This window comes from Eubalaena glacialis, chromosome 13 (assembly GCF_028564815.1).
Source record: "Eubalaena glacialis isolate mEubGla1 chromosome 13, mEubGla1.1.hap2.+ XY, whole genome shotgun sequence".
Classification (NCBI taxonomy): Eukaryota; Metazoa; Chordata; class Mammalia; order Artiodactyla; family Balaenidae; genus Eubalaena; species Eubalaena glacialis.
Window position 1 is genome coordinate 58,848,746 of NC_083728.1, and position 27,640 is coordinate 58,876,385.

Consider the following 27,640-nt stretch of genomic DNA (forward strand, 5'->3'; position numbering starts at 1 on the left):
AAAAAGTTAAAAAAAAAAAAAGAATAACACAGCACTTATCTTGAATACAACCACCCAGTACAATTGTTAATGCTTATGAAATGCTTTGCCTTCCATTAAAATTTCTACGCAGACATCTGACAATATTTTTTCTAAAAGTATTCGATGATCTGCTAAGATTCAAAAATAGAGTTTAGCTGCTCTCAGCCTTTCAAAGTAATAGGCATGACCAACCACATCTCTTAACTGCAAAGAAAATGGAAAAGGTGACCTGTGGAGACCACCTTCTTACTCTTTACCAACTACCAACATTCTTCACACAAATTTACTAAAGAAACTTGTGAAATCAGAGAAGTGTAATGTTCCTAATATGCAACAATATAATCCACAGTTCAGGGATTTCTAATCTTCTGCTCTGACAGTCACACTCCTGGCCTGATTTCACAACACTCAGTGCCTCCCATGAAGTACACCACCACTCTGATTTTCCAAATTAAGAATCAAAACTATACACCTGCAATTAGGGGAAAACCAAGTATAAAAATATTTCTTAATGAACCAAAGCTCATTTTTAAAAAGTTACAGGGTTTTATGCTTTGGTTTTATCTTGATGAGAACTCAGAAAATAAGTGTGTAGAAAATCCGCCTGGCTTCCCTCAGGAGCACAACCCCTGGAAGCCTAACTAGGATCCAAAGCAAAAACAAAGTTCAAGCTGAGAGGTCGAGCTTCCTGACTGGTAGAGAAAACAGCCTCTTTTCCTTGTCTATTTTTTCCCTGATTATAAAAGCAATATATGCACCCGGTAGAAAATGTGGAAAGCAAAAGAACTAAGGAAATAATTAACATGTGAAATCCTGACAGCCAGGAGTCCACTACTAAAGCGTAGACAGGTTTTTCTTCTTCCAGTCTTTTTTCCTAGGCACATGTGTACGTATGAACCATCTGGCTTCGTATTTACTCCAGGTTCTGTCCCATACCACTAAGTTGTAGTATGATGTGTAGTGAACATGTGGCTATACACTTGTTTATCCAATCTCCCATGATTGGGCATAAACTGTACCCTCTCTTTTCTGGTACTTTAAAATAAAGCTCCAATAGCCTGTGACTATGCCCCCAGCAGCATTCAGTATCAATGTTAAATGTTTCAGAACTGATCAACTTATTCCCATGGACTAGAAAGTCCAAGCGGAAATCAATAGGAATAGAAGAATATGAGAAATGTAAGATGATCCTTGTTTAGGTCTCTTCTGCATTTATAAAAATTTCAAACATATGGAAAAATAGAGAGGAAAGGATATCATTATCACATCTAACAAAATGAAGGATTCTTTTTTTTAAAAATAAATTTATTTATTTATTTGTTTTTATTTCTGGCTGTGTTGGGTCTTCGTTGCTGTGCCTGGGCTTTCTCTAGTTGCAGCGAGCGTGGTCTACTCTTTGTTGCGGTGCGCGGGCTTCTCATTGCTGTGGCTTCTCTAGTTGCGGAGCATGGGCTCTAGGCGCGTGGGCTTCAGTAGTTGTGGCACTCGGGCTCAGTAGTTGTGGTTCGCGGGCTCTAGAGCACAGGCTCAGTAGCTGTGGCGCACGGGCTTAGTTGCTCTGCGTCATGTGGGATCTTCCCGGACCAGGGCTCGAACCCGTGTCCCCTGCATTGGTAGGCGGATTCTTAACCACTGTGCCAGCAGTGAAGTCCGAAATGAAGGATTCTTTAATATCTGCTAATATCTAGTCCCTATATAAATTTCTCTACTTGCCCCCAAAATGTCTTTTAGAGCTGGTCTGCACAAATCAAGACCCAATTCAGACCCAAACCCTACATCTGGTTATTGTCTTTAAGGTTCTTCATCTCCTGCCACCCTCCCCCATTTTCTCATGGCACTGACTTGAAGAATCAAGCCATTTCTTAAAATACAGAAATGCTACATACAAAAAAAAATATATCATACAAAAATCTGGTAAAAATCTCAACCTTATGATTAAATTATAAAAGACTTTTTAAAGTTATTAAAAATTAACACATTGCTTCTCATCTGGGATGTTCTTAATATAGCATATTTTGAACTATACGTGACAGTATATTGAAACCTCAACATGTAGAAATAGCATGGCTGGAAACTATACAGCACATTCAAACCTTGGTCTATACTTTGTCTATCTGTAGATGCTTAATAAGCTCTACACACTGCTTACATGTGTCTCAAAAAACATAATGGATGGTGAAGCTGAGTCTGCAGCAAAATGGAAGAGAAGACATGTCTCGTGTCCCTGTGTTTGGCCTTCCCCATATAACTCCATGTACTTGCTCAAGGCTATTCCAGTTTGCAAAGTGCTTACAAACTTAGGGAGCATTTAAGTTCCTCCTCTCTCAGACTGGTGTTCAACAAGACAGAAGAGGTGTATGAACTCCTGCAGAAATCTGTCAGAAGCAGCCTTCAGACTCTACCAACTTCCCTGCTCAGTCCCCACTGTCCAGGCGGGCATGGAGAATGGAAAAAAAGCGCTTAGACAAGAACCTCCCTTTAAACATACAGAACAAAACCTGCATATTCCCCCCAAAGTAATTTATAATTTTATGCAACTATTTATTTTTGCAATAGCGAAGAAAATTTTGAAAAACAGTTAAGAATGAAGGAGGAATCTATCCTGCCAGATACCAAAACTATAAAGCTATAGATTTCTTTACATAAGTCTAGAAAAAGATACATGTACATATAAAATTAGTGTATTATACAGGTGGTATTTTAAACTGGAGGGTTGTGGTGGCAATCTTTGATCCTTGTATCACCTTAAAATATAAAATAAATTCCAGGTGAATTAAAGTGAATGAAGTATATTAAAATGGATAAAAATACTAGAAAAAAATATTTTTTTAGTATGACAATAAGAAAAACTTAACATAAAGAAAAACAGAGCAAAACTTAAAAAGTGAAAAACAGGGAAAATGGTTGTTTTTGAGAAGTGGAAACAGTGAGTCAAAAGATAGGGCCATTATTAAAGCTCCTTATATATGTTGCTAAATTGTTTTCCAGAAAGGTTGTGGCACTTTTTATTATATAAAGAACTCAGGGAAAAAAAAAAGATACTACTCCATTAAAAAGTTGGGCAAAAAAAAAATGTACAGATACCTCACAAAATAAACAACAAACATAAAAAATGTTCTACACCTCGGTGCCAAGACAACTCAATGGAGAGAAGAATAGCCTTTCCAACCAACAGTGATAAAAAGGATAGGACAACTGGATATCCACATGCTAAAGAATGAAGGTGGACCCCTTCTTCACATCATACTCAAAAATTAACTCAAAATGAATCAAAGGCCTAAATGTGAGAGCTAAAACTATAAAACTTTTAGGAAAAAAATCACAGAAGTAAACCTTCATGACCTTGGATTAGGTAACGGATTCTTAGATATGTCACCAAAAGCACAAACCACATCAATGAAAAAAATAAATTGGACCTCATTAAAATTAAAAGCTGTTATGCTTTGAAAGATACCATCAAGAAAGTGAAAGACAACCCAAAGAATGGGAGAAAACATCTGCAAACCATAGATGTGATAAGGCACTTGCATTAAAAAAACCCTTAAAACCGATTAAAAAAAAAAAAGAACCTAATTTTTTAAAATGGACAAAGGATATGAACAGACATTTTCCCAAAGAAGATATACAAATGGTCAATAAGCACATGAAAAGACGCTCAGCACTATTAGCCATCATCAGAACCACACTGAGGTACCATTTTACACCCACTAGGGTAGCTACAATTTAAAAAATGAGACAGTAACAACTGTTGGTGAGCACGTGGAAAAACTGGACTCACACACTCTACTGGTGAGAACGTCAAATGGAACAGCAACTTTGGAAAACACTCTGGCAGTTCCTCAAAAGGTTAACCCTAGAGTTACCATATGGCCCAGCAATTCCCCTCCTAAGCATATACACCCAAGAGAATTGAAAACATACGTTCACATTAAAACATGTACACAAATGTTTGTAGCAGCACTATTCCTAACAGCCAAAAAAGTGGAACGAACTTAAACGCCCATCAACTGATGAATGGAAAAAAGTGATATATCCAAAATGGAATATAATCCAACCACAAAAAAGGAAGTACCAATACATGCTACAACATGAATGAACTTTGAAAACATTGTGCTAAGTGAAAACAGCCAGTCACAAATGACCACATATTGTATAATTCCATTTCTATGAAATGTCCAGAATAGGTAAATCCATAGGGGCAGAAAATAGATTAGTGGTTGCATCTGGCTGAAGGTTTGGGGGAAATGGAAGGAACTTGCTAAAAGTACAGAGTTTCTTTCTGGGATATGAAAATGTTCTAAAATTGTGGTTGGCGGACTTCCCCGGTAGCACAGTGGTTAAGAATCTGCCTGCCAATGCAGGGGACACAGGTTCGATCCCTGGTCCGGGAAGCTCCCACATGCCGCGGAGCAACTAAGCCCATGTGCCACAACTACTGAGCCTGCGCTCTAGAGCCTGAGAGCCACAACTACTGAGCCCATGCGCCTCAACTACTGAAGCCCGTGCGCCTAGAGCCCGTGCTCCGCAACAAGAGAAGCCACTGCAATGAGAAGCCCATGCACTGCAACGAAGAGTAGCGTCCACTCATTGCAACTAGAGAAAGCCCGTGTGCAGCAATGAAGACCCAACGCAGCCAAAAAATAAATTAATTAATCAAAAAAGAAAAAATTTTAAAAATAAAATAAAATTGTGGTTGGTGATGGTCGCACAATACACTGAATGCCATTGAATTGTGCACTTTAAAAGGGGGAAGGAACACTGTATGGGACATGAATTATATCTCAGTAAAGCTGTTTTAAAATGAGTTCTATCTCACTAATCATCAAAGAAATGAAATTAGAACAAAGAGGCATCTTTCACCTATCAATATGACCACGATAAAAAAAAATGGTATCAATGAGGGTATAGAGACAGCAATTTTCAGAGATTTTGGTGATAATGCAATTTAGTACGACTCTGGAAAGCAACATGTATCAAAAAGAAAAATGTGCATTTCTTTTGATCCAGTAGTTCTACTTCTTATAATTTATTATTAGGGAAGTAACCGGACTAGTGTGCTAAAATGTATGTACAAAGACAGCCACCACGCCTTGATTAAATCACTGAACACTGGAAAACTCCTCAATGCCTATCAAAGGTGGACTAATTAAAAAAAATTATGGCTACAGACCTCATGAAATCATATGCAGTCATGAAAAGTAAGGTGGACCTCAAGTGACCCCAGTCAAAGCCACATGGAACGTAAGGGCCCAGAGCCAAGCCCTATCCAAATCCTTGACCCACCAAAAATTGTGAGATACAGCAAAATGATTATTTGAGGCAAACAAAATTAGTAACAATAATAATGTAGACCTTCATGCTTTCATGAAAAGCTGTCTATAACATATTAAGCTACAAAGGAAAGTTATAAAATAGTACCATAAAGTCATTTGGTTTTTCTTTATTAACTTTATATTTTGTACCTGTTCTTAGAAAAACTTTGTTAAGATTATTTGGTGGTTATCTCTGGGCAGGGGTGGGATCGTGTTTATAATTATGTATTGTTTGAATGTTTTACAAGTGTCCACTATTTTTATAAACAAAAAACATTCCACTTTGCGGGGGGTGGGGATCAGAAGAATCAGGAGAAAACAATGAATAATTAAATATAAAAAATAAAATTGTAAAGGTACTACAAAGTGTTAAATGAATATTTTGTAATGCAAAAGTGGGAAAGGCCTTCATAAAAATATGTAAAGCAGTGACTCCTAACCAATCCCCAGTAAAACCTCTTCAAATACAGATTCCCCATTTGTCCCTTCCAGAGACTATGATTCACAAATCTGGGGCGGAGCCAGAGGCATTTCTATTTGTTAAAGTTCCACAGGGGGTGCTTTATTATATTTAGCTTTCTACTTTTTAAAGATTTTCCAAAATGAACATGTATGTACTTTTACAGTTAGAATAAAACAAAACATTTAAGAGCAAAAGGGCCACAGGTGATTCTGATGTAGCGGCAGCCATGCATAACGGGAAGGCACCAGGGCCAGGCCACTGTAATGGCAACCAACAAACTAGGAAAAATATCTGAAACACACAAGACAAAGCAAATAACACTGCAGGTATTATTCTTTTTCCTCTCCTTGGCCAGTCTTTATTTCTCAAGGACTTTGTGTCAGGCTCTGTGTTCAGCGCCCAACAGCATCAGCTCACTTAATACCCACCCACCCACCCCCAAGGGAGGACTAACTCAGGGCCCAAAGTGGCACTGGGCAGTGGTGGAGAGGGAGATCTAGCAGTAGAGTGCCCACCTTTTTTTTTTTTTTTAATTTAATTAATTTATTTATTTTTGGCTGCACTGGGTCTTCGTTGCTGTGCGTGGGCTTTTCCTAGTTGCAGCGAGCAGGGGCTACTCTTCGTTGCGGTGCGCGGGCTTCTCATTGCAGTGGCTTCTCTTGTTGCGGAGCACGGGCTCTAGGCGCACGGGCTTCAGTAGTTGTGGCAGAGTGCCCACCTTTTAACCCTCCTGCTGCCCACCTTGTCAGAGGGTTGCCCACCTTGCTTTATAAAGCATTCTAAGAGAATCTAACAAAAAAACTGGCCAAGGACAGGAACTAAGCAACTCAAAAAATAACAGCATACTAAACATAAGTACTTTAATTCTTACCAGTAATCAAGAAATGCAAATCAAAATAAAAAGACACCGTTTCCTCCTATCAAAGGACAGAGTGATAATCCCCAGCCTTGGGAGCATCGTGCGATACTAGTGACCTGGTTCGTGGCTTTTGTTGGAAGGCAATATAACAGTATCCATTAAAGGCCTTAAAACATATGAAATTTGCATTTCAGTAACTCCCATCAGATCACATGCAATTCCTAATCATGGAAGGGGGAGGTTACCATGGCGTGGGAGTCACATTGGTGCAATCGTGACCCCCCCACCCCTGCTTGTCAACATTTTGAACAATGAGTAACAGCAGGTGAACACAAAGCACACGATCTAAGGGCTGTGGAGGGTACAGCCCACTCACCCCTTTTCAATCTTTGCTAGATCTTTGCTCTTTGCATGTGTCACTTGTCACCATAACTCAACCATCATTTACACCCCTGTCCATCACACGACCTTGAAACACAAACATTTTATATTTATTCTGGTGTATTCCTTAATTTTTAAAGCAGTTTGATGTATTTTTATTAGGGTTGTGCTATTGTTACATAGGTCTGAGTAATCAGCACCAACCCCATTTTTTAAAATGCCCTTTATTCTATCCTAAGGATAGAATCACAGATATGCACAAGGAGTATGTATAATAAAGTTTATTCTGGCATTCTTTCTAGAAAAGGAAGTTATTTTCCATGAAGCGTCCAAGAACAGATTATAATGTCTGCAAAGGACCCTGTAATGCAAACAGTAAGAAGCAGACACTGACCAAGACAGAAGAGGGAATGAAAGTGCTTCCTCCTGACACACAACCACTGCCCCCAATTCATGTCGGGCTGGGATTCCTAGAGATGGCCCTTCAGGATCAACCTGGCCCAGACCTTCTACATTACTGATGGAGTCCAGACCCACACTCCTCTGACATACTCCCCTGGCCCACCTGGAAACTTTACTTCTTCCCAACCTCCACTTAAAAGTCAGAAAATGACACCAAAGCAAATACCAGGCGGGACAAAGCGTTGTTCTGCAATATTTGCTTGTTCTGATTCCCCCAGAAGGACCCTAGAACAGCTGGGTACACAAAGCTTTGCAGTCATAAAATAAAGAATATGCTCATTAAATGCAGAGCTATCAAACTAGGAAGAAGTGATAATCACCTGAGATGATAAAGATCAATTGGTAAGAAACAGAACATAGTTGTTTAGATAGAAGGAATAATGTTTCTTGTGTTTTCTCCTTTTTGCTTGGTGTTTGTTGATTTTTTTAAAAAATAAGATTACCTTACAATTTAAGATTTAAATTCAATAGGGAAATAATTTAAAATGAGCAAGCTGGACCAGAATGATTTCTAAGCAATCTTCCAAATCAGAAACGCTGTGATTTCACAGCAGAAAACAAATGGCTAAGTCAAGAAAGAAAACTCGATGGGTGAGCCAGAGGGCAAAGGCACAGGACTGACAAGTGGACAGACCCACTCTCTCCCCTACCCTAAGGTCACTCCTTCCAACCCAGAGAGTCAGTCTGCCATGGAGGGCTGAGTGGTCAAATGCACCTGTGCAAAGAAACCCTAAAAGGTAAAAGCTGCTGAATCTATTCCAACAGCCAAGGTGACAGGCCAACCAGACCAGCAGGTCTTAACTGAGTTAAGGGGTCTTCACAGCATCAGGTCCATTCACCGAATGAGAATTACCAATCTACTAAAAACTTTTAAGGAATAATCTTCTTGACCATCAATATATATGAACATATTCTTCAAGAACATTTATTACAGTAAGTTTTTGATAACTTGGCAAATTAATCATTTGACTGAAAAATTAGTTTTTGGTGACTTGAGCCTTAGGGCCATTTCAGATAATTGTGGAAAAAAGTAAAAAGAAGTTAGGGTAATTAGGGCTGCAAAAAGACTGTTGTGGTTCCTGGCTCTTCAGACACAGTATTGCACTTACATCTTTGGTAGCTACAACTATCTCCTTCCAGATCCATTAAATGTGCTATCTACTGAGTTCTTCTTCCTTTTAAAAAATATATTTTTTATTTAAAAATATTTTTTAATTTATTTTTAATTTTTTTAATACAATCTTTTAAGGTGTCTACTGAGTTCTTCTTAAAATGGTCACTTCATTTTCCAGAAACACCTGTATTTGCTGCTATCGAGCAGGCAGAAATTCCAACACTAGTATGTGGTGGGCGCAGCTTGTTTAGACATGAAGAACCTTCCTACCGAGTCTCTACTTTACATGAAGTGAGAGGGCTGAATGTCTCTGGAGATAATTTATGTTGTTTTACCCAGAAAGTTTCATTGAAGAAAAGGCTACGCTAATTAGACCCTAGAAAAGACACTGTTGGTTAATGGAAACTCATCTTGGAAAGACGTTAAATGATCTTGATTGAGTACTTGCAATACATACAGTTGGTTCCTAATATCAAAGAATACTGTTAATTTTTCTCCATTTATAGTTTCCTGATATTCGCAACACATCATATTTTGTGCTTAGGCTATGTTTCCCAGCTGATTTTTATTGCCAAAACAAAAGGGGATGAGTTAAAACAGTAGAAAGGATTTATACAGGTACTAATAAGAATTTTAGAACTAAAAGTTATTCTTCAAAGGCCTCACATACACATTTTCTCAGAGATCTTCAAGTTACAGGTGAAGGCAATAAGTTGAGAATACGAAAGGTAAACTCCTAAAATTACAAAAACACTTGGATGGCTAATAATTACAGGCAAGTGCTCACTTCCCAACCTTGTCCCCTGTTTTCCAATTCAATTACTGAGGCATAATTCATAGCCACAGAGTGATTTTCTACAGAAACTGCTCTCACAGTGAAGAGCTGACAAGACTCTTCACTCGTCGTTTCCAGAGAAGGACTAGAGTACTGGGAAGCACTCTCCCCAGTCCTAGGGTAGAGGGAAATACTAGACCACCAGTGATTTTAAATTCATGCTTGTGAAGTACAAGGAGCTAGTGGACAATGGTATGCGAACATGAGCACCTCCACAGGGCAACTAAAACTGTGAGATGAGCCAATCAAAGACAACAACAAAGAGGAGACCCTTGGGTTCACAAAGTTCAATCAGTTCAAGTCTTGCTCCCTCAGTGATCAGAAACTGGACATGGAGGACAGAAAATATTTGCAAACGAAGCAAATGACAAAGGATTAATCTCCAAAACATACAAGCAACTCATGCAGCTCAATATCAAAAAAACAAACAACCCAATCCAAAAATGGGCAGAAGACCTAAATAAACATTTCTCCAAAGAAGATATACAGATCACCAACAAACACATGAAAGGATGCTCAACATCACTAATCATTAGCGAAATGCAAATCAAAACTACAATGAGGTATCACCTCACACGGGTCAGAATGGCCATCATCAAAACATCTACAAACAATAAATGCTGGAGAGGGTGTGGAGAAAAGGGAACCCTCTTGTACTGTTGGTGGGAATGTAAATTGATACAGCTACTGTGGAGAACAGTATGGAGGTTCCTTAAAAAACTAAAAATAGAACTACCATACGACCCAGCAATCCCACTATTGGGCATATACCCTAAGAAAACCATAATTCAAAAAGATTCATGTACCACAGTGTTCACTGCAGCTCTGTTTACAATAATAGCCAGGACATGGAAGCAACTTAAGTGTCCATCGACGGATGAATGGATAAAGATGATGTGGCACATATATACAATGGAGTGTTCGCCATAAAAAGAAACGAAATTGAGTTATCTGTAGTGAGGTGGATGGACCTAGAGTCTGTCATACAGAGTGAAGTAAGTCAGAAAGAGAAAAACAAATACCGCATGCTAACACATATATATGGAATCTAAAAAACAAAAGAAAAGGTTCTGAAGAACCTAGGGGCAGGACAGGAATAAAGATGCAGATGTAGAGAATGGACTTGAGGACACGGAGAGGGGGAAGGGTAAGCTGGGACGAAGTGAGAGAGTGACATGATATATACACTACCAAATGTAAAATCGATAGCTAGTGGGAAGCAGCCACATAGCACAGGGAGATCAGCTCGGTGCTTTGTGACCACCTAGAGGGATGGGATAGGGAGGGTGGGAGGGAGACGCAAGAGGGAGGAGATCTGAGGATATATGTATATGTATGGCTGATTCACTGTGTTATAAAGCAGAAACTAACACACCATTGTAGAGCAATTATATTCCAATAAAGATGTTAAAAAAAAAAATAGAAAGAAAGAACCCTTGTAGGAGACCGCAATGGGGAGCCCCACAGGAGACTCTGTGAGAGAAACTGATGATAAGGTCCCTTTGGTCACCAAACCTTCTTAGATTAGATAAGCCCAAGATGTGTCCCACTTCGAAACAGTGCTCCTTTAAAACAATCCCAGACCCATCATGAAGGTCAGCAATGACCTAATTGACAAATCCAGTGCCAAATGATGTCTGAATTTCCCTCCTTCCTGCAAATGCTCCCTTGCTCTCCGTGTTATGACTTTTTCAGGTGAAAACGGCAAGAAGGGTAATGTCACCAAGGAATCAGGTGGCCTCCTCTTCCAGAGGACTGCCCTGGAACAACTCTCCCCCACCCCACGCACTCTCAGGCAAATCTCTCCTTTGAGAAGGCCCACATGGACCTTGAAGTCAGGCCACAGAAAGATAACCCAACTTATACCCCTGCCCAAACCTGTTCTTCTTTGTCAGTAAAATTTACATAATTTTGAAATTCTTATATCCATGTGAGCTATCCTAGAAAACTAGATAGTGAATATATATTTAATAGTTGTCACTCTTATTAATTCCAATTATGAACAAGTAACGTAGTTAGTATACATACTGTGTCTTATTAGACCTAAAACTTGTTTCTAAAATACATCCTGATTTCAAAGATGCTACAACTGTGAAAAAAATTTGCATCTCAGAATCATGAAATACAATGTAATAATATGGTAAAAGTTCTAAGAAGCTTCAAAAATCTGTAGAAAGTTAAGAAATTACAAATAAAATGGCCAAAGACAGAGCTGCAACGAAATCCAGGTGAAAATTTAGGGAGATGTGGTATTTGCTTTTGAATATTGTCCTGGGGATATATATGCCCTCAAAAGGACCCCATTTGCAATAGGGTCTCTGAAACTTTTGGAGCTCCAGGCAGCACATCCCAGAGGCAGCCCATAGACCGTGGTGATCAACAGGTCTCCATGACTACGGGCCACACTTAAGTCTCACGGAAGATGTTCCACGCTTCCTGACCGTCCCACAGATCCCCTGCATATTCCAGCGACGCTCTTTGGCCTTCATCTCACTCACCATCTCAGCCGCCACCATCTCTGCCTGTCCAAACGATCTCCTCTCTCGGTTTCAGTGACATCAGTCCCTTGCTGTCCCCTTTGCCAGCTCCTCCTCTGCCTGGTCTCTCTCCCTGTGCTCCCCTCCAAGCCATGGCATCCACTCCACAGCCCTTCTACCATAGCATGCTTACCGCCAGCTCCCGATGGACAGTGGCTGCCCTACTTGTATGTCCACCCATCTGCCTGGCCTCTTCACCTAGACATCTCACAAGCATCTCAAGAGGAGCATGTCTTAAGTGGAATTACGAATGCCCTCCCCTTCATCACCCTTCTCCCAGTCTGTTCCTCCGCTAGCTCTGTAAATGGTCCCGCCTCCCACCAAGTCATCTCACACGGTGACCCCACACATCCACTCTAGTGGCAAATCTCATCTGGTCTCCTGTCCCCTCTGTAATCAATGGCCTCCAGGCCCCCATCTCCACTAGCTTAGAGCACTGCAGTGGCCACTGCCACCCATGGCCCTCCTTGAGACGGCTCCTGCCCAGCCCCCAATATCCACTTCACACCGCTTTCCTCTCACCCTTCCCACTGGACTTCTGCTGGCTCCTACACAAGCCAATGCTCTCCCAGTGCCCTGGGGTCTCCGTGGCTTCTGCTCATCCTTCCAATCTTGCCCTTAAAACCCCCTATTTGGTGCGGCCTTCTCTCTGATGGCTCCACCTAAGGAGGTCCCTGTGTCAACCTCAACCTCTCCGTGCTACTCAGACCTGTTGGAGCAGTTTGCGTTTGTAATTATTTGTTTTCCATCACCACCACCCCCAATTTCACGAAAGAGGGGTGAGCTCTACGTAACTCACACCAGCACTCCAGATGCACCTGGGCTCAGAGAAGGTGCTCAACAAATGAGACGAGTTAAAGGAACGGCCACATCCCCTCGCTTCCTGAGCATCACCAGTGCTGCGGGAATCCTCTAGGAGAGGAGACAAGCATGAGTCCCTCGGTCAGTGACCAAGTGTCAATCGTTCCACAAAGAGCTCAACCAGGGCACCAGGTGATTCGGTATCAGAGTCCTGAGCTCAACTGTTTGGCATGCTGAACCTAGCTGGGCTTTAAAAGACCACTCCCCAAAGCATGGCAAAAAACACAAATATGTTCAAGGCTCCAAATTTTTCTTTTTTTTAATTAAAGAAATTTAGATCTTTGGTAACTGCTCTCCCTCACTGTACAAAAATCTCTGGGCTCCAAGGGGCCAGAAACAATTTAGAAAACTCAAGGAAGACAACAAAACATGATTGAGGAACTGCAAATAAGGAATGTAAACACACCCCAAAGGGCTCGGAGCCACTAAAACATGACACCAGGACATATTGAAGAAGCTTTGGGCCTTGCAGACAAGAAGTTACATAGCCCTGAACGAACCTAAAGCCCTCAGACCCTCAGCCTCTACATCTGTAAAATGGGAGGTGTAATGATGTCTTTCAAGAGGCTGTCAAAAGAATAAGGTAAAACACAGGGTGAGAAAGCACTTAGAAAGATATTAGGCAAATTATGTGCACTTGCTGCCCTGCTTCTCTGTCAGTCCCCTCTGGTTCCTGTGCTGCGCCCAATAGCGTGAAGTCCGTGGCTGGGTCACCTGGCCTGGTGAAGCCTGCCCCGAGCCCCGCAGTAAACGTCTGAGGACTTCACTCCAAAGGCACCAGCTGCGGATCTCTCCAAGAGTCCACCCGTGCCCCTGTGGGAAAGTGGTGGCTAGGCTCCCATACACCAAGATACTTCCCCAGTTCACCATGCGGGTAGCCTGCTAAGGCCAAGGCGGGGGGAGGGGGGAGAGAACTGGTTTTATCTGTTAGATGTCACAGACAGAAGGATGAGATGTTACTGCTACTGCCTCCCCCAACCATTCCCCGGAGCAGGGCTTTCAACTGGGGCCAACTACAGGGGGGTCGGGGTGCAGGGCTGTGAGCATCGAGTGGGTGAAGGCCAGGGATATTGTTAAACATCCCACAATACACAGGATGGCCCCCACAACAGAGAAAGATCCCACCCCAAACGTCAACAGTGCCAAGGGAGAGAGAAGCCTTCCCTAGCCCAAAGGGCTCCAGCCCAGGCACAGGTGGAGGCAACCAGAAGCCTCTTTCCAGTCTGGTCCGAACCTGCCCTTGACAAGCACACCACTCTCAGGAATTAAGTCCCCTGAAGCCGCAGAGGCAGGCAGAGGAACCTGCAGTGAAAGGATTCTGCCACTAAGTTGGGGGTAAAGGAGAAAGGATGAAAAAGTGGGCCTGGAGAAGATTTAAAAAAAGAAAATGGAAGAAAATGTTAGGTCAGGGTTTCTCAGACTACAAAACACAGAATGTCTGTGAAAAGCAAACACTCTTACTCTGAAGCCAAAATGTGCTCCAGGTCACTGACCAAACCCAGGTGACAACCAACAGTACTGAAGTCCACGCTACTGCCCTCCCAGTGAGGACTGGAAAAGGAAAGGCAGGCGAGAACAGGAAGAGCAGGGCTGGGGATCCTGGCCTGCCGCCCCCAGGGCTGAGAGGAGCCGCGTGAAGGGAGCAGTGGGCTTTGTTGTAAGTTCTGGGTTTGTATGGCCGGGAACAGGGCAATCCTGGCAACAAAAAGTTACTGGAAGGAGAGAAGCAGATCCAGGAAAGTTACAGGGGGATGATCAGAAGAAGAAATAAAGAAGTAAAAACTTGAAAACAGATCTCATTGCTTGTACCCTTTCTTTTTAAAGAAGGAAGAATGTAGCAAACTGAGAGCAAATCTGATTAGGATACCTCGGGAATCTGATTAGGATACCTCAGTATCACTCCCTTTTCTGATTTTTTTTTTTTTTTGGCTGCGTTGGGTCTTCGATGCTGTGCACAGGCCTTCTCTTGTTGTGGTGAGTGGTGGCTACTCTTCGTGCGGTGCATGGGCTTCTCACTGCAGTGACTTCTCTTGTTGCAGAGCACAGGCTCTAGGTGCACGGGCTTCAGTAGTTGTGGCTTGCGGGCTCTAGAGCGCAGGCTCAGCAGTTGTGGCGCACGGGCTTAGTTGCTCCGCGGCATGTGGGATCTTCTTGGACCGGGGCTCGAACCCGTGTCCCCTGCATTGGCAGGCAGATTCTTAACCACTGAGCCACCAGGGAAGCCCCTTTTTCTGATTTTTAACAAAAACAAAGAGAAAGAGATCCAACTCTTCCTGCTTCCAGCAGCCTCAAAACTTCTAAGTACTGTAAGCAGTCAATTCCTTAGTTCTGGCAAACGTACCAAGGTTACAGAAGATGTTAACATCAAGGGAAGCAGGTGATGGAGATAGAGGAATTCTTGGCTGTACCTTTACAACAAATACTTCAAATTAAAGTTTTTTAAAAATCAAAAGACAAAAAGCAACTTTTTCTGAACATAATCCCCCAGCTTTCTTCTGAGCCTTCCCAAATCACTCTGCACAACTATGTGGATGGCAGCCCTGGCAGGGCAGGCCCAGGGGAAAGGAGAGTGGCTGCTCCAGGCCCTGATGCATCGCTAAAGGCACATCAGAGACGCAGAAGCCATGTATGCACAGTGAGGTCCGACAAAAGAACACACTTCCCCTTAGTGGCCGGAATTAAAAGAGATGCCATTTTGTGGCACAAAAGGAGCTATTTTCCCATTAATATCTGGGTTAGTTAGGTTGAGAGTTCCAAGGGTAGTTTCTATTTTATAGGTAGGAAATCTCAGGGAGGATGAAGACATGTGAAACCATCTGTCAAGTCAGACAGGACACACACATCTCACAGACAAGGTACAGTTCTCTGAAGATAAATGTCCTTTGTAACAGAAATGGATGGACTTCTACTGACAGCTTCAACCACTAACAGACGGGAAGTGTAAAAAAGCCTATCTCTCCAATTCTCTTGGCTCTACTGCTGAATCAAGAGGGTGACTCTGAGGAAAGTCAAAATGACTCATGGACATGAACCCTCTCCCTCCACATAGGGACCCCGGGAGGACTAGCTGAATCATCTTAACTAGCCCCTTACGGGCAGCTCATCACAGAAAATTAAACTCACTGAGAGAGCGTATGCATAAGAAATACAGGTTATTTTCCTTTCACCCATGATGCACTTTTAGTTGCAGATCTTCACTGTCAGCACGATAAAATCCACACACCAAAGCACCCACTGGAGACCCACAGCTCTGAGACCAAGGGCAACTTACCATGTTTGGCACATTGGTGACCGAAGCATTCTTGATGTCTGCAGCGAAGGGAGGCAAGCTATTGACCATGCTCTGCTTGCTGGGCAGCTGAGGGTTCACTCCAGGGGCTCCCATCTGCTGCCCTCCAGTTTGACTAAAGGGTTGTCCAAATGGACTTGTGTTACCAGTCATTCCCATCTGAAACAAAAAGAGCAACGTCAGCCATCCTGACGCGACCACATATGAAAGGAAGAGCCTCAGAAACGCTCACTCTGACCCACTGAAGCAAAAATCGTTACTTCCTGTAAAATCTTCATTTCAATTATAAATTAAAGGCTCATTCTCAGGGTTCACAATTAGGATTATGAACAGAGCAACTTGCTCAAACAGCTACAGACTAAAGGCAGAAGACTAGTGAAGCTGCTCCCAACAACCCCATCTGTCCCCTCCTCCTAAATATCATCCCAAGAACCAGCAATTTTCCACCCTTACCCCTCAGCCATACTCCTCACGCCAAGTCCCCTACCCTGAGAGTGGCACCGACCCATTAAGATCATTTGGAAAACAAAATCTTCCAGAATAACTGACAAAGGGGAGCGCCTTCAGTTTAATCCTTAATTACTCTGTAAGTAATTAGTTTCTTTCAGCTACCACCCCCCAATCAGATTTAAGTTTCCATTAGTTCAAAATGCACAGTAGAAATACTGACAAAGAAATCATATAATGTCTGGGATCTGCTTTAAAACCTAGTGAGGCAAGGGGTAGCGTCGATGAAAAACGACTGGACAAACGTCGGTGACTCCTCACCAGGGGACAGGTGTGGGGGGTTGTTATACTAGCCCCTCTAATATTATACGTATTTGAAGTTTTCCATAATAAAGTCTTATTTCAATTACAGTGAAATAAAAGAAACTGTATAGTAGATAAAGCCAAGAATGGAAAGAAGGAACCCCACCTATGCCGCGGAGTGGGGCAGCAAGCAACCACAGGAGTCAGAGATCCCCTCCAGTCAAGAGCCCCCAGCCAGGTTCCCGCCAGACCCCTCAGCTCTAACCTCCACAGGCATGAATCCGGGAATCCCCACAGTGATACCCTGCTGCTCAGCCGCCCCCTCTGGAGAAGCAGAGTCTCATTACTAAGAGAGTGGCTTTTTTAGTCTGCCTGCTTTGCTTTCTCACGAAGTTGCAACAATCCATCTGCTGCCTACTGCCTGCTCTACTTTTCTGCTGTCCTGGTGCATTTGATGTTTAGAAACTGGGAGGAAGGAGTCTCCTGAAGGGAAGACCCCCCCTTCCCTAGGGGACAGAGTTTCCATTCAAGAAATCACAGCTCAGTTCTCTCCACCAACCTCACATGGTGACTGCACCAGCCCGTTCACGCTGGTTAACTCACGTTCCTTCTATGGACCTTTACCTCACCTGAAAGATGAGTGTCTTGCACAAGACAACTGCATTACTTCTTTCAGCTCTAAAATTCTAGGCTGCAAACAAACAGATGCTCAACACAATCGACCCTTTCCTGCTGAAATGTCCTCATAAAAACACAAATAAAACCAAACTACTGTAACCAAAAAGATCTTGTTCTGGCATTTTCATATGTACTGGTGGTTTCCACATATAGCCCTCACAGCGGTACTTCTCAATTTTTTGAAAGTGAACACATTCTAGCTGCCACTTTTGCCTTACTTGCTTTACTCGAGTAAACTGAAACAAATTTAAATTCAACTGAAATTCAAAGTCAACTTGAGAAAACTGAAACAAAAACAAATTCTTTACGAAGCCCACCAAGTAGGCTCAACTCTGAATTCAGATGATTTAATCAAGGCAAGACTTAATAAGCAAACTTTTAACATAAAGAACATTTCTGATTCTCAACTAGGTTCCTTCAGTTGTTATCTGAAACTCAGAAGAACTGAAGCAAAAATCTACATTTTCAGGAAGTGTTACACTAAATTAAGTCCACATAATGATTACTTCTTGTAGAATTCTGCATAAACTCAAACACTGCTCTCAGAGCCCCAAGAATTTGGGGAAAAAACATGGTTATAATTTCCATTTCCTAAATTTCTTTTTTTTTTTTTTTTACATTATTTATTTTATTTATTTACTTTTGGCTGTGCTGGGTCTTCGTTGTGTACGTGGGCTTTCTCTAGTTGTGGCGAGCGGGGGCTACTCTTCGTTGCGGTGCGCGGGCTTCTCATTGCTGTGGCTTCTCGTTGCAGAGCACAGGATCTAGGCACACGGGCTCAGTAGTTGTGGCTCGTGCGCTCTAGAGCACAGGCTCAGTAGTTGTGGCGCACGGGCTTAGTTGCTCCGCGGCATGTGGGATCTTCCCGGACCAGGGCTCGAACCCGTGTCCCCTGCATTGGCAGGCGGATCCTTAACCACTGCGCACCAGGGAAGTCCCCCATTTCCTAAATTTCATTTAAAATTTCTCTACTTAGGACCAAACATGTCAGAAGACACATGCATCAATTTACTCTCCATGAATCCGTGCTCACAGTCAGCCAGCGTTTACCTAGCGCCTCCTATGAACCAAGCCTGGTTCAGAACACGTTCAGATGCAATTTTCCTACTTGTCATAGAGCTCGCTCCATGTAACCACCAATCTGATAAACAAGAAAAATCAATGTTGTTTTGGAAGTTTCTAGTACTGATGAATCAAAGTGGATGGCAGCTGGGGGGTGGGAAAGGAGAGGCAACTGTCCTTCCACTGACGCCAACTGTCCAAGGCAGTCAGCCCTTTGGTGTAGAGAGGGACATAAATACCAAGAGCTCAACGAGCTTCCAAAGGGGACCTGTGCGGCTCAAAGTTCCCCAGCCCTGTTAAAAACGTCTAAGGCTCTGCGAATATTGGGACGGCGTTCACACGATCACCTTGCCAGGGTGAAAACTGGGTGGGTGTGTGGTCTGGTCAGTTGGCTACTACTTGCCTGGTGAGCCTCTGGGACAAAGCACCAAAGTGCTGTGGACACTGACAGATTTCATCAGGAAATCGTTCTCACCTTTTCTTCTTGGCCATTCCATAGTGAAGGAAACCTCTCAACATGGTTTCAATCCTCATGGGGCAAGAACCAAGGTAAAGTCAAAGATCACAGACAGCAGGTAAGGAATGGCCAGCTCACAGGAGGCTATGTGTCTAAAAAAAAAATTGGGGAAAATCCCACCCTCAGCCTATGACAACACACTCCAAGGATGAACCAAAGCAAGTCACAGCCACCTTCAGGATCAGGCTCCAAAGTCAGGGCTCAGCTCCCTGGTCCAGGGCCAGTCCCTCCTTAATATCAGAGTTAACAGAGGCCCAGGTAAGGACAGCCCTCTAACAGGCCACCCAGCCACATCAGCCAACTAGGCCCCGTGGTCCCAACTATCCCCCGGCAGAGCCTGGTAGAACCGGAAGGCTGCTCCAGTCCTAGCCTGCAGTTTTGAGTAAAAGCCCTTCACTTCTAGAGATTTCTAGATTTCTGATTTCCTGTCCGTATCTCTTCTCCTTTGATCAGATCGAACATTCCCAAGTCTAGCTAACACATGTTTTTTAGCACCAACGTGTTCTTTAGCTCATGATGAAACAGTATAAATCGATATGTTTGTCTAACTCCAATTAATAAAATCAATGTATTTCTTTTATTTTCCCAACAGTTACTTAGTAGCAATTTAGTAAACTTTATTTTCAACCGAAGTTTATCATATTTTGGTTTAAGGCTGCTACAGAACCAGCAAACAATCTTTTCAATAATATTCAAAAAGTAGAACAGCAGAAATAGGCAACTGTTCAGTTAATGGTGCAGTTTATATAATATATGAACAAATTAAAGCCTACAGGATAAATATTTATATTCTGCCTCATTCAGCAACAGCCCATACATGTTAAAATATCCTTTCACTCTATTCTTCCAGAGCCCTTTTAAGCATTTAATTCAAGTTCAATCTTAGAAAACAGGAAAAGCTAACTATGGTAAGTACTGAAAAAAAGGCAAGCTCCCCCATAAGGAAATCTAAATTAAATAATGCTTTATAGGTCTACCAAGTATTCCCATGAAAACGCATTCTTGTAACCAAGTGTATCAATCAATCATTTGACAACCTACTTACTCTGTTGTTTGTCTATCACTTCAGTGAGACAATAAAGACACGTAAACCACAGTCCCTGTGTACCAGGGAAGAACAAACTAGGTAAGAAGGTAAAAAAGACAACCTCCCCCAAACCCCACAAAACTAGTGCCAGATCCTGAGGCCTACCCCCTGCCCCAGGATGGGATTAGGTATTAGCCTTGGCATGACTCTAAAGCATGAGACCAGATGAGGAAACCTGTCTTTAGGGTTTAGTTCAAACAAACCTGAACAATGCCTACACGAGCCTCATTATGAAACAAAGATAGTGTCCGCAGCAAATTCTGTTGACAGCACCTGGCCCATCAACCAAAAACTGCTGAAGTTCTGAGCTGTCAGGCAAGAAAGTGAATGACAGACATCACAGAAGAGGGACAGAGTAGACGATGCTTCTCTACTCTGACAGACACATACTACAGATATGCTATGGAAGGTTCAAAACAGGACACGACTCTGTGGCAGTATTTGTCATAATAATATTTATGACAACCCATTCTAAATCTATCTTTGGCACAAAACCAGGATGAAACTTCTTGTCTTCCTGGAACACACGTCTCCTCTGTGTCCTTGGGTCCCAGTACATAGTGGGTACTCAATTAGTATTTGGGGAAAGAACCAAATAAATGAACACTCCTAGAGACCCACTGCATCATGCAGCCCACCCCTCGGAACAACAGAAACCCCAACATCAGCCCTGAGGGCAGGGGGGGAATCAAAGAACCGTGCCCCAGTCACAGAAGCCAAGCACAGATAAGGGTCACCACTGGGTGTAGCGGGCACTGGGAGAGGCAGCAGAACAGGCTCCTTTCTGTTTTCTGAACAGTCACCATGAGGATCTCAGCTACTAGCTGCAATGGACAGGCTGTCAGTCCACTGGCCTGTGCTCAAAGGTTGAGTACAAAGAGCATATGCACTCGGAGTTGGTTTTACAGGACAAATGCGATTTTGTGCCCCATGACAGCACAGACGGGAGCCCGGCCTGGCTGTACAACAGGCACTCTGTGCTTACGTGCACTAGGCCAGCAAACCTTTGGCTTTGGTGCAAGGCCTCAGCCAGGCCCCAGCCCAGAGCTTCCCACTGGTGCACTGCGATAATGGTCCATCAGCCTCCATGGTCACCTGTGGCTGCAAACGGCCTCCTCTGCTGACCTCAGTGTGGGACAAATATTTCATTTTCTACTTGTGTCATGATATGACAACTATCAACATAATAAGAGAACAAGCCGTGGGCTGCAAAAGAGCAGGGAGATTCTCTCCACTACACTGCACTAACCCGGAGAAGATCTCTACTACTTACCTAACTCATCTAATCAAATAAGGTAGTAACTGAAAACCCAAAGAACTAACTAGGGGTGTTAAGGAGAAGTAACAATGATCATGTAAGTTTCTCCCCAGAATAGGTTTCTAAATAGTAGCAAGCCAAGTATTCCTTTTCTTGCTCTTTTGTAGGAAAGTGGGACAGAGAAACCCTTTCTTTGCAGTTAGGGCCACCACAGGTTGTAGCTCCTCTACCATCATCAGCAGCCCAAACTCCCTTGGGATGAGACAGTGGGCCTGGGCCTGCCTGGGCAGTCCATGGCAGGCAGGGGTGCCTGGGCGGAAACGTCTGTACACATTTTGTGTGATGTGCATTTTTGAGAGAAAAGGTCCATTATTAGATTCTCAAAAGGGGTCCTAAGATCTCCTAAAGATTAAGGATGCCTGCCCTTGGGGAAGGCAACTCCCTCTTCCCAGACCTCACACACCCCCGCCACATAGGGGCCTTTCCCAGTAGCAGACTCCCGTCCAGAGACATCAACCACTCACGTAACCACCACCCTCACAAATGAACTCTCCCCAATTTCCATCTCCAAACATCCTCTTGATATGCACACTCACAGGAAGGATCAGATCATAACTATTTTTGAACTAAAAGCTTGATGGGGGACACACTGTGTGACCATTTGAGAATATCGTGAAAGGGAGGTAAGAGGGAAGATGTTCAGGACTGGAGCAGGACAGCCAGAAACACGCTTCCACTTCATGATTTTACTTAGAGTCCACCAGGGCTTCAGAAATGCTTCAAGTGGCAACAAATGTTGAGTTTGATGTGGTTTCAATGAGCCCACTAAACACGCTTTTTCAAAAGCTGAATTCTTCAGCAGTTTTCCTCACACCTTGATATACAGTTAAAACCACACTACACAGCAGAGCAATCAGAGGAAGTACCAACGGGGTGTGTGTGTGTGCACAGCAGAGCAATCAGAGGAAGTACCGCCGTGTGTGTGTGTGTGTGTGTGTGTGTGTGTGTGTGTAACTGGTGTGATGCTGGTCAGGAAACAGACAGAAAGAAAACAAAATACGGCCTTTCACGATAAGCTTAGTAGGGACGATAAGACAGGTTAGAATTGTCAGCTGGAAGGCCTCAGAGAGTTATCTAGTCAAAATTTACACTCCGTGGATGAGGAAAGGGTGGCCCAGAAAGCTTAGGAACACAACAAATCAGCTGGTGAACCTGCCGTGATGCTTGCCCGGCCCTGCCCCTCCTAGAGGCGCCACCGCCACTGCAGGCTCGTTGCCCCCTCACTTAGGCAGAGCCTCGGCTCCTCCAGGCCCACCCGGAATTGCACTGCCCAGACTCGCACCGTCGAAAGGGACAGGCTCAGTCCACCAAGACCAGGCGTCAGCAAACTATGGCCCCAGGGCCAAAGCACCCCAATGTCTGTTTTTGAAAAAACAAAACAAACAAAAGTTTTATTGGAACATAGCCACAAATAAGATTTCATTCTAAGAGACAGTAGGACGTTGTGGTTAAGTACGGAGGACCTGGTCTGCGGGTGGCTCTGCCACTTGCCAGCTGTGTGACCTTCGGCAATTTACTTAAACTTCTCTGTGCCTGAGCTTTATCACCTGTAAAGTGGAGATGATAGCACCTCCTCTCTTAGGGTTGTGTTAGAATTAAGTGGATTCACGAACATGAAGCACCAAGAAGAGCGACTGACACGTAGCAGGTGCTACAGGTGCTGGCTAGTATGTTATTATTTGGCTTTGGGGGGGAATCATTTTACACTAGATGTAGTTTCTTTCCTAAGTATGCTTAGGACACTAATTTAAAAACTGAACATTTTTCAGAGACTGTGTGATGGTGGAGTGGTTCAAACAGGTAGGATCAGAGGGAGAAGCCAGCTGGGATTACTGGCATTTGATTATGAGACATTTGCTGAGACACATGAAATAAACTTGTGACAAAAACAATCTTGTGCATTCACCAGTTGTAGAAATACTTTTAACAGACAACTATGTTCAAATTGTCCTAGTAAATCACAAAATTTCCAGTTTCACTCTAGATTGTTTTCCAGCTTAAAAAATAATTAATACTCAGAACGTTCACTTGGAACTTAAAATAGATCATAAGCTGTAACAATATATGATCAAAATACCCTAGCCTAACCTTCCTGGGTTGAAATTTAAATCAAAACATCGAAGAATTGAACAAGAAAGAACATTTTCACAAAAAAAGAGATTGATGCGACTCCCACTTGCAAGCCGGCCACGACAAAGCAACGAATGTTCCATGTGATGTGGCTTCAACCTAACCTGACAGGTTTATTAACCTGAAGTTTTTAGCATCTTTCTTCACATGCTGGTACACATATAAAACCACAAATTCATATAAAGTATGTAAAAACAATACAATTTAGGATGCCATGAGCAAAATGCTGCCAAATAATTTAAGAGTCACAAGTATTCACTCTTTTCAATGACCAAAAAAACCAAACGACAAACAAACAAAAAAACAAAGCCCCCCCCCCAAAAAAAACAACCCAAAAAAACCAGAACTACCCCAGAGTATGGCCATATCATTTGTAAAGCCAAAAGCATTTTCTCCTGGCAACCTAACATTGTTGGGAGAAAGCCAAGAAAAGCAGTTTTCATGGAAAGACATGGCTGTGTTCAGCTGTCTGCTATCACCCGCTTGCTCTTGGAATCCTTCCAGTACCTCAACTTGGCAGATAAAAAGTAAGTAGAGATATGCAACAAATCGCAATGCCAAAGCCATCGCCTGGCTGTCCAGTGTCACCTGGAGTAAGAGAACTGGGAATGAGGACCCTGGGCGTGTGAGCAGCCCGCCTCGCTGAACTCAACTCTCAGAAGGACGCCAGCTTTGAAAGCATTCAGGGAAATACACAGCCCCCAAGTCTGAACACTCTCCTTAGACTAATAAATTGCAACTGGAAGATGGGCAGAAGTATTTACTGACTCTCATGGTACTGCCCTTGGATGATATGTGAACAGAATGTGACTTAGAAAGAATGGTGGAAACTCCTAAAAGGAAGGTGACAGGACAGCAGATCACTGCCAAGACCTCAGGCCTCATTTGTAGTTGCCCAATTGTTCTAGAAACTTCTAGCAACAAAGGCGGTGCCCTAACACTGTTGGTATCCCTCAGAGGTCACAAAAGTTAGACACACCAGCTCTCCAGGGTACAGTCTGCATTAATTCACAAGCAAAAGCACCAGACCAAGGTCACTGGGGAAACTAATCCTGACTCTGCGGCTAATCAGCTGTGTGACTGAGACAAACCTCTCGTTCCCTCTAAGTTTTAGTTCTCCTCAGCCGTGAGACACGAAGCATTTAGATGACCACTAGGTGATCTTTAAAGTTCCCTGTGATCCTGGACTTCCCTGGTGGCTCAGTGGTTAAGAATCCACCTGCCAATGCAGGGGACATGGGTTCGAGCCCTGGTCCAGGAAGACTCTACATGCCACAGAGGAACTAAGCCCGCATGCCACAACTATTGAACCTGCGCTCTAGAGCCTGCGAGCCACAACTTCTGAGCCCACGTGCCACAACTACTGAAGCCCGTGCGTTTAGAGCCCGTGCTCCACAAGAGAAGCCACCGCAATGAGAAGCCCACTTGCCGCAACTAGAGAAAGCCTGCGTGCAGCAACGAAGACCCAACGCAGCCAAAAATAAATAAATAAATTTAGTTTAAAAAAGTTCTTTGTGATCCAAAAAGCCGGTGACTTTCTTGGTTTTAAACAATCAGCCCTTGAATTGTATGATGTCTGTACTCCTGGAAGGCCCACCTACCCGTAATGAGAGGCAGATGGGGACTCGGGTATCAGTGTGGCCAAGTGCCGGCCCCCGGACTGGGAGGACCTCATTAAGTCCAGGCTCCCTGTGGGGTGGCCAGCGGCCTGTCCAGGAGACTGGGATTTTGTAGGGCGCTCCCTGCCACCCGCACTGCACAGGCCCCCACGCTTTGCACAGCTTCACATCCTCCACGCCATTTCCCAGATAGTGTTACAGGAAGTACCGCCAAGCCAAGGTGAGGGTGATAAAACTTAAATTGACTGCCTTCCCTAATTCTTCAAGTCCTAACATTTTTTAGGTGGGAAAGCAGCCTCTTTAGGATTGCATCAAAGCCAAGTCAAGCCAAGTCCACAGTGGCTATGGAGAAAGAGGAGGAAAGAGGAAAAGATGATAAAAGAGTAGGAGAGAAAAGGGAAAAAGAAAAAAGCATTTTATTTTATAAGGAATGAATCTGTAGAAAGACGAATTTTAATTTACACTGCAGCTCAGCTACAGCACAATGGAACAGAGAGCCAAGTTTTTAATAAACCTTACCCCGACCCTCTACAGGGCAGCTCTCTCCTGTTAGGCCAAGAAGTACCCTCCTCCATGGATTTACAATCCACTTGAAAAATGATGAAACAGAGCAGGCAGAGGAGACAACAGAGGAACAAGGTGACGTCCACACAGATAATGCAGGAATTCAGGGGAAGGAGAGGTAAAGATGGGACCGAACAGGCAAAGAAGGCTGTAGGGAAGAGAGCCCATGATTATTTCTAGCAAAATTTAAAAGAGAGAGAAAGCTGACATTTAAGAGAATTTTGTTCTTCCTCTCCATTGGGGCAGGAAAACTAAACAAGTTCTTGTAACAGACAGGCGATCAGCTTCACTGCTGGGGCAGGAGGTGAGTCCCAGGAGGCAGAGTGAGGACACAAACCCAGTGTTTTCTGGGGCCTCCTCGGCTGCAAGAAAAGGAATGGAGAGGATAAAGTCCCACCCAGCTTATTAAATGCCATAAATCTCAAACCATAAAACACACTGAAAGACATATCACTCTTTCAAATACATGTGGCTCTACTTCTAACCAAAAACTGAGTTGTGTAAAGTCCTAACAAAAATATACTTGGTATAGTAAAGTGTTCTTAGTCATGTCCACTGGTGCAGAGACATGGCTTTGAGGACACACAGAGGTACCTTAACACTCTACAGACGCTGCACCTCACTCCTGAAGATAATGTAAGTGAAAGCACTTGGAAAATGAAAGTGCAAAATCAATGTAAGGCAGTAGCGGTGGCATTAAAAGTAAAACAGTTCTTTTACTATAAAAACTCACCCATTACTGACAAGGGGAAAATGGTCCTTGTACAACATTAACTTCTAAAAAAAGCATTAAAAAAAATATAATCCCCGTAACACACGCACACGTGCGCACACACATACATACACACAGAGCAAGACAGAACACCAAAATATTTAATAAAGGGTTTAGAGGTGGTTTTTATTTTTTAAACATTTTCTATATTATTCAAATTCTCTGCACGAAACATTATTTTATCTAAGGAGGAAAAGTTATTATTTTTTTAAATTTTATTTATTTATTTATTCTTGGCTGCGTTGGGTCTTTGTTGCTGCACGCAGGCTTTCTCTAGTTGCAGAGAGCAGGGGCTACTCTTCATTGCAGTGCGTGGGGTTCTCATTGCGGTGGCTTCTCTTGTTGCAGAGCACCGGCTCTAGGCACGCAGGTTTCAGTAGTTGTGGCTTGCAGGCTCTAGAGCGCAGGCTCACTAGTTGTGGTGCATGGGCTTAGTTGCTCCGCGGCATGTGGGATCTTCCCGGACCAGGACTCGAACCTGTGTCCTATGCATTGGCAGGCAGATTCTTAACCACTGTGACACCAGGGAAGTCCCTATTATTATTTTTTTAAATAAATTTATTTATTTATTTTTGGCTGCGTTGGGTCTTTGTTGCTGCACGCGGGCTTTCTCTAGTTGCGGCGAGTGGGGGTTACTCTTCGTTGCGGTGCGTGTGCTTCTCCTGTTGCAGAGCATGGGCTCTAGGAGCGCAGGCTCAGTAGTTGTGGTGCACGGGTTTAGTTGCTCCGCGGCATGTGGGATCTTCCTGGACCAGGGCTTGAACCCGTGTCCCCCTGCACTGGCACGTGGATTCTTAACCGCTGCGCCACCAGGGAAGTCCCGAAAAGTTACTTTTAAAAGCCATTCTCTGCTCAAACATTATGACTGCCCACAGTGACAAGATGACACACTGTTGGGCTGCACACCTGTACTTAAAATATTAACTGCTTTTTCTTTTTTTAAAATTAAATTAAATTAATTAATTAATTTTTTTGGCTGCGTTGGGTCTTCGTTGCTGTGCGCGGCTTT

At 43.3% G+C, this 27,640-nt stretch overlaps 1 protein-coding gene across 1 annotated transcript in view; it reads right to left on the minus strand.

Moving 5' to 3' along the window:
• CREBBP (CREB binding protein) overlaps positions 1-27,640 on the minus strand; it is a 126,536-nt gene that overhangs the window by 54,339 nt on the left and 44,557 nt on the right. The window contains exon 3 of the mRNA XM_061209682.1: positions 16,117-16,293. Coding sequence (XP_061065665.1) covers positions 16,117-16,293 — 177 coding nt within the window. The remainder of the gene's footprint in view (positions 1-16,116; positions 16,294-27,640) is intronic.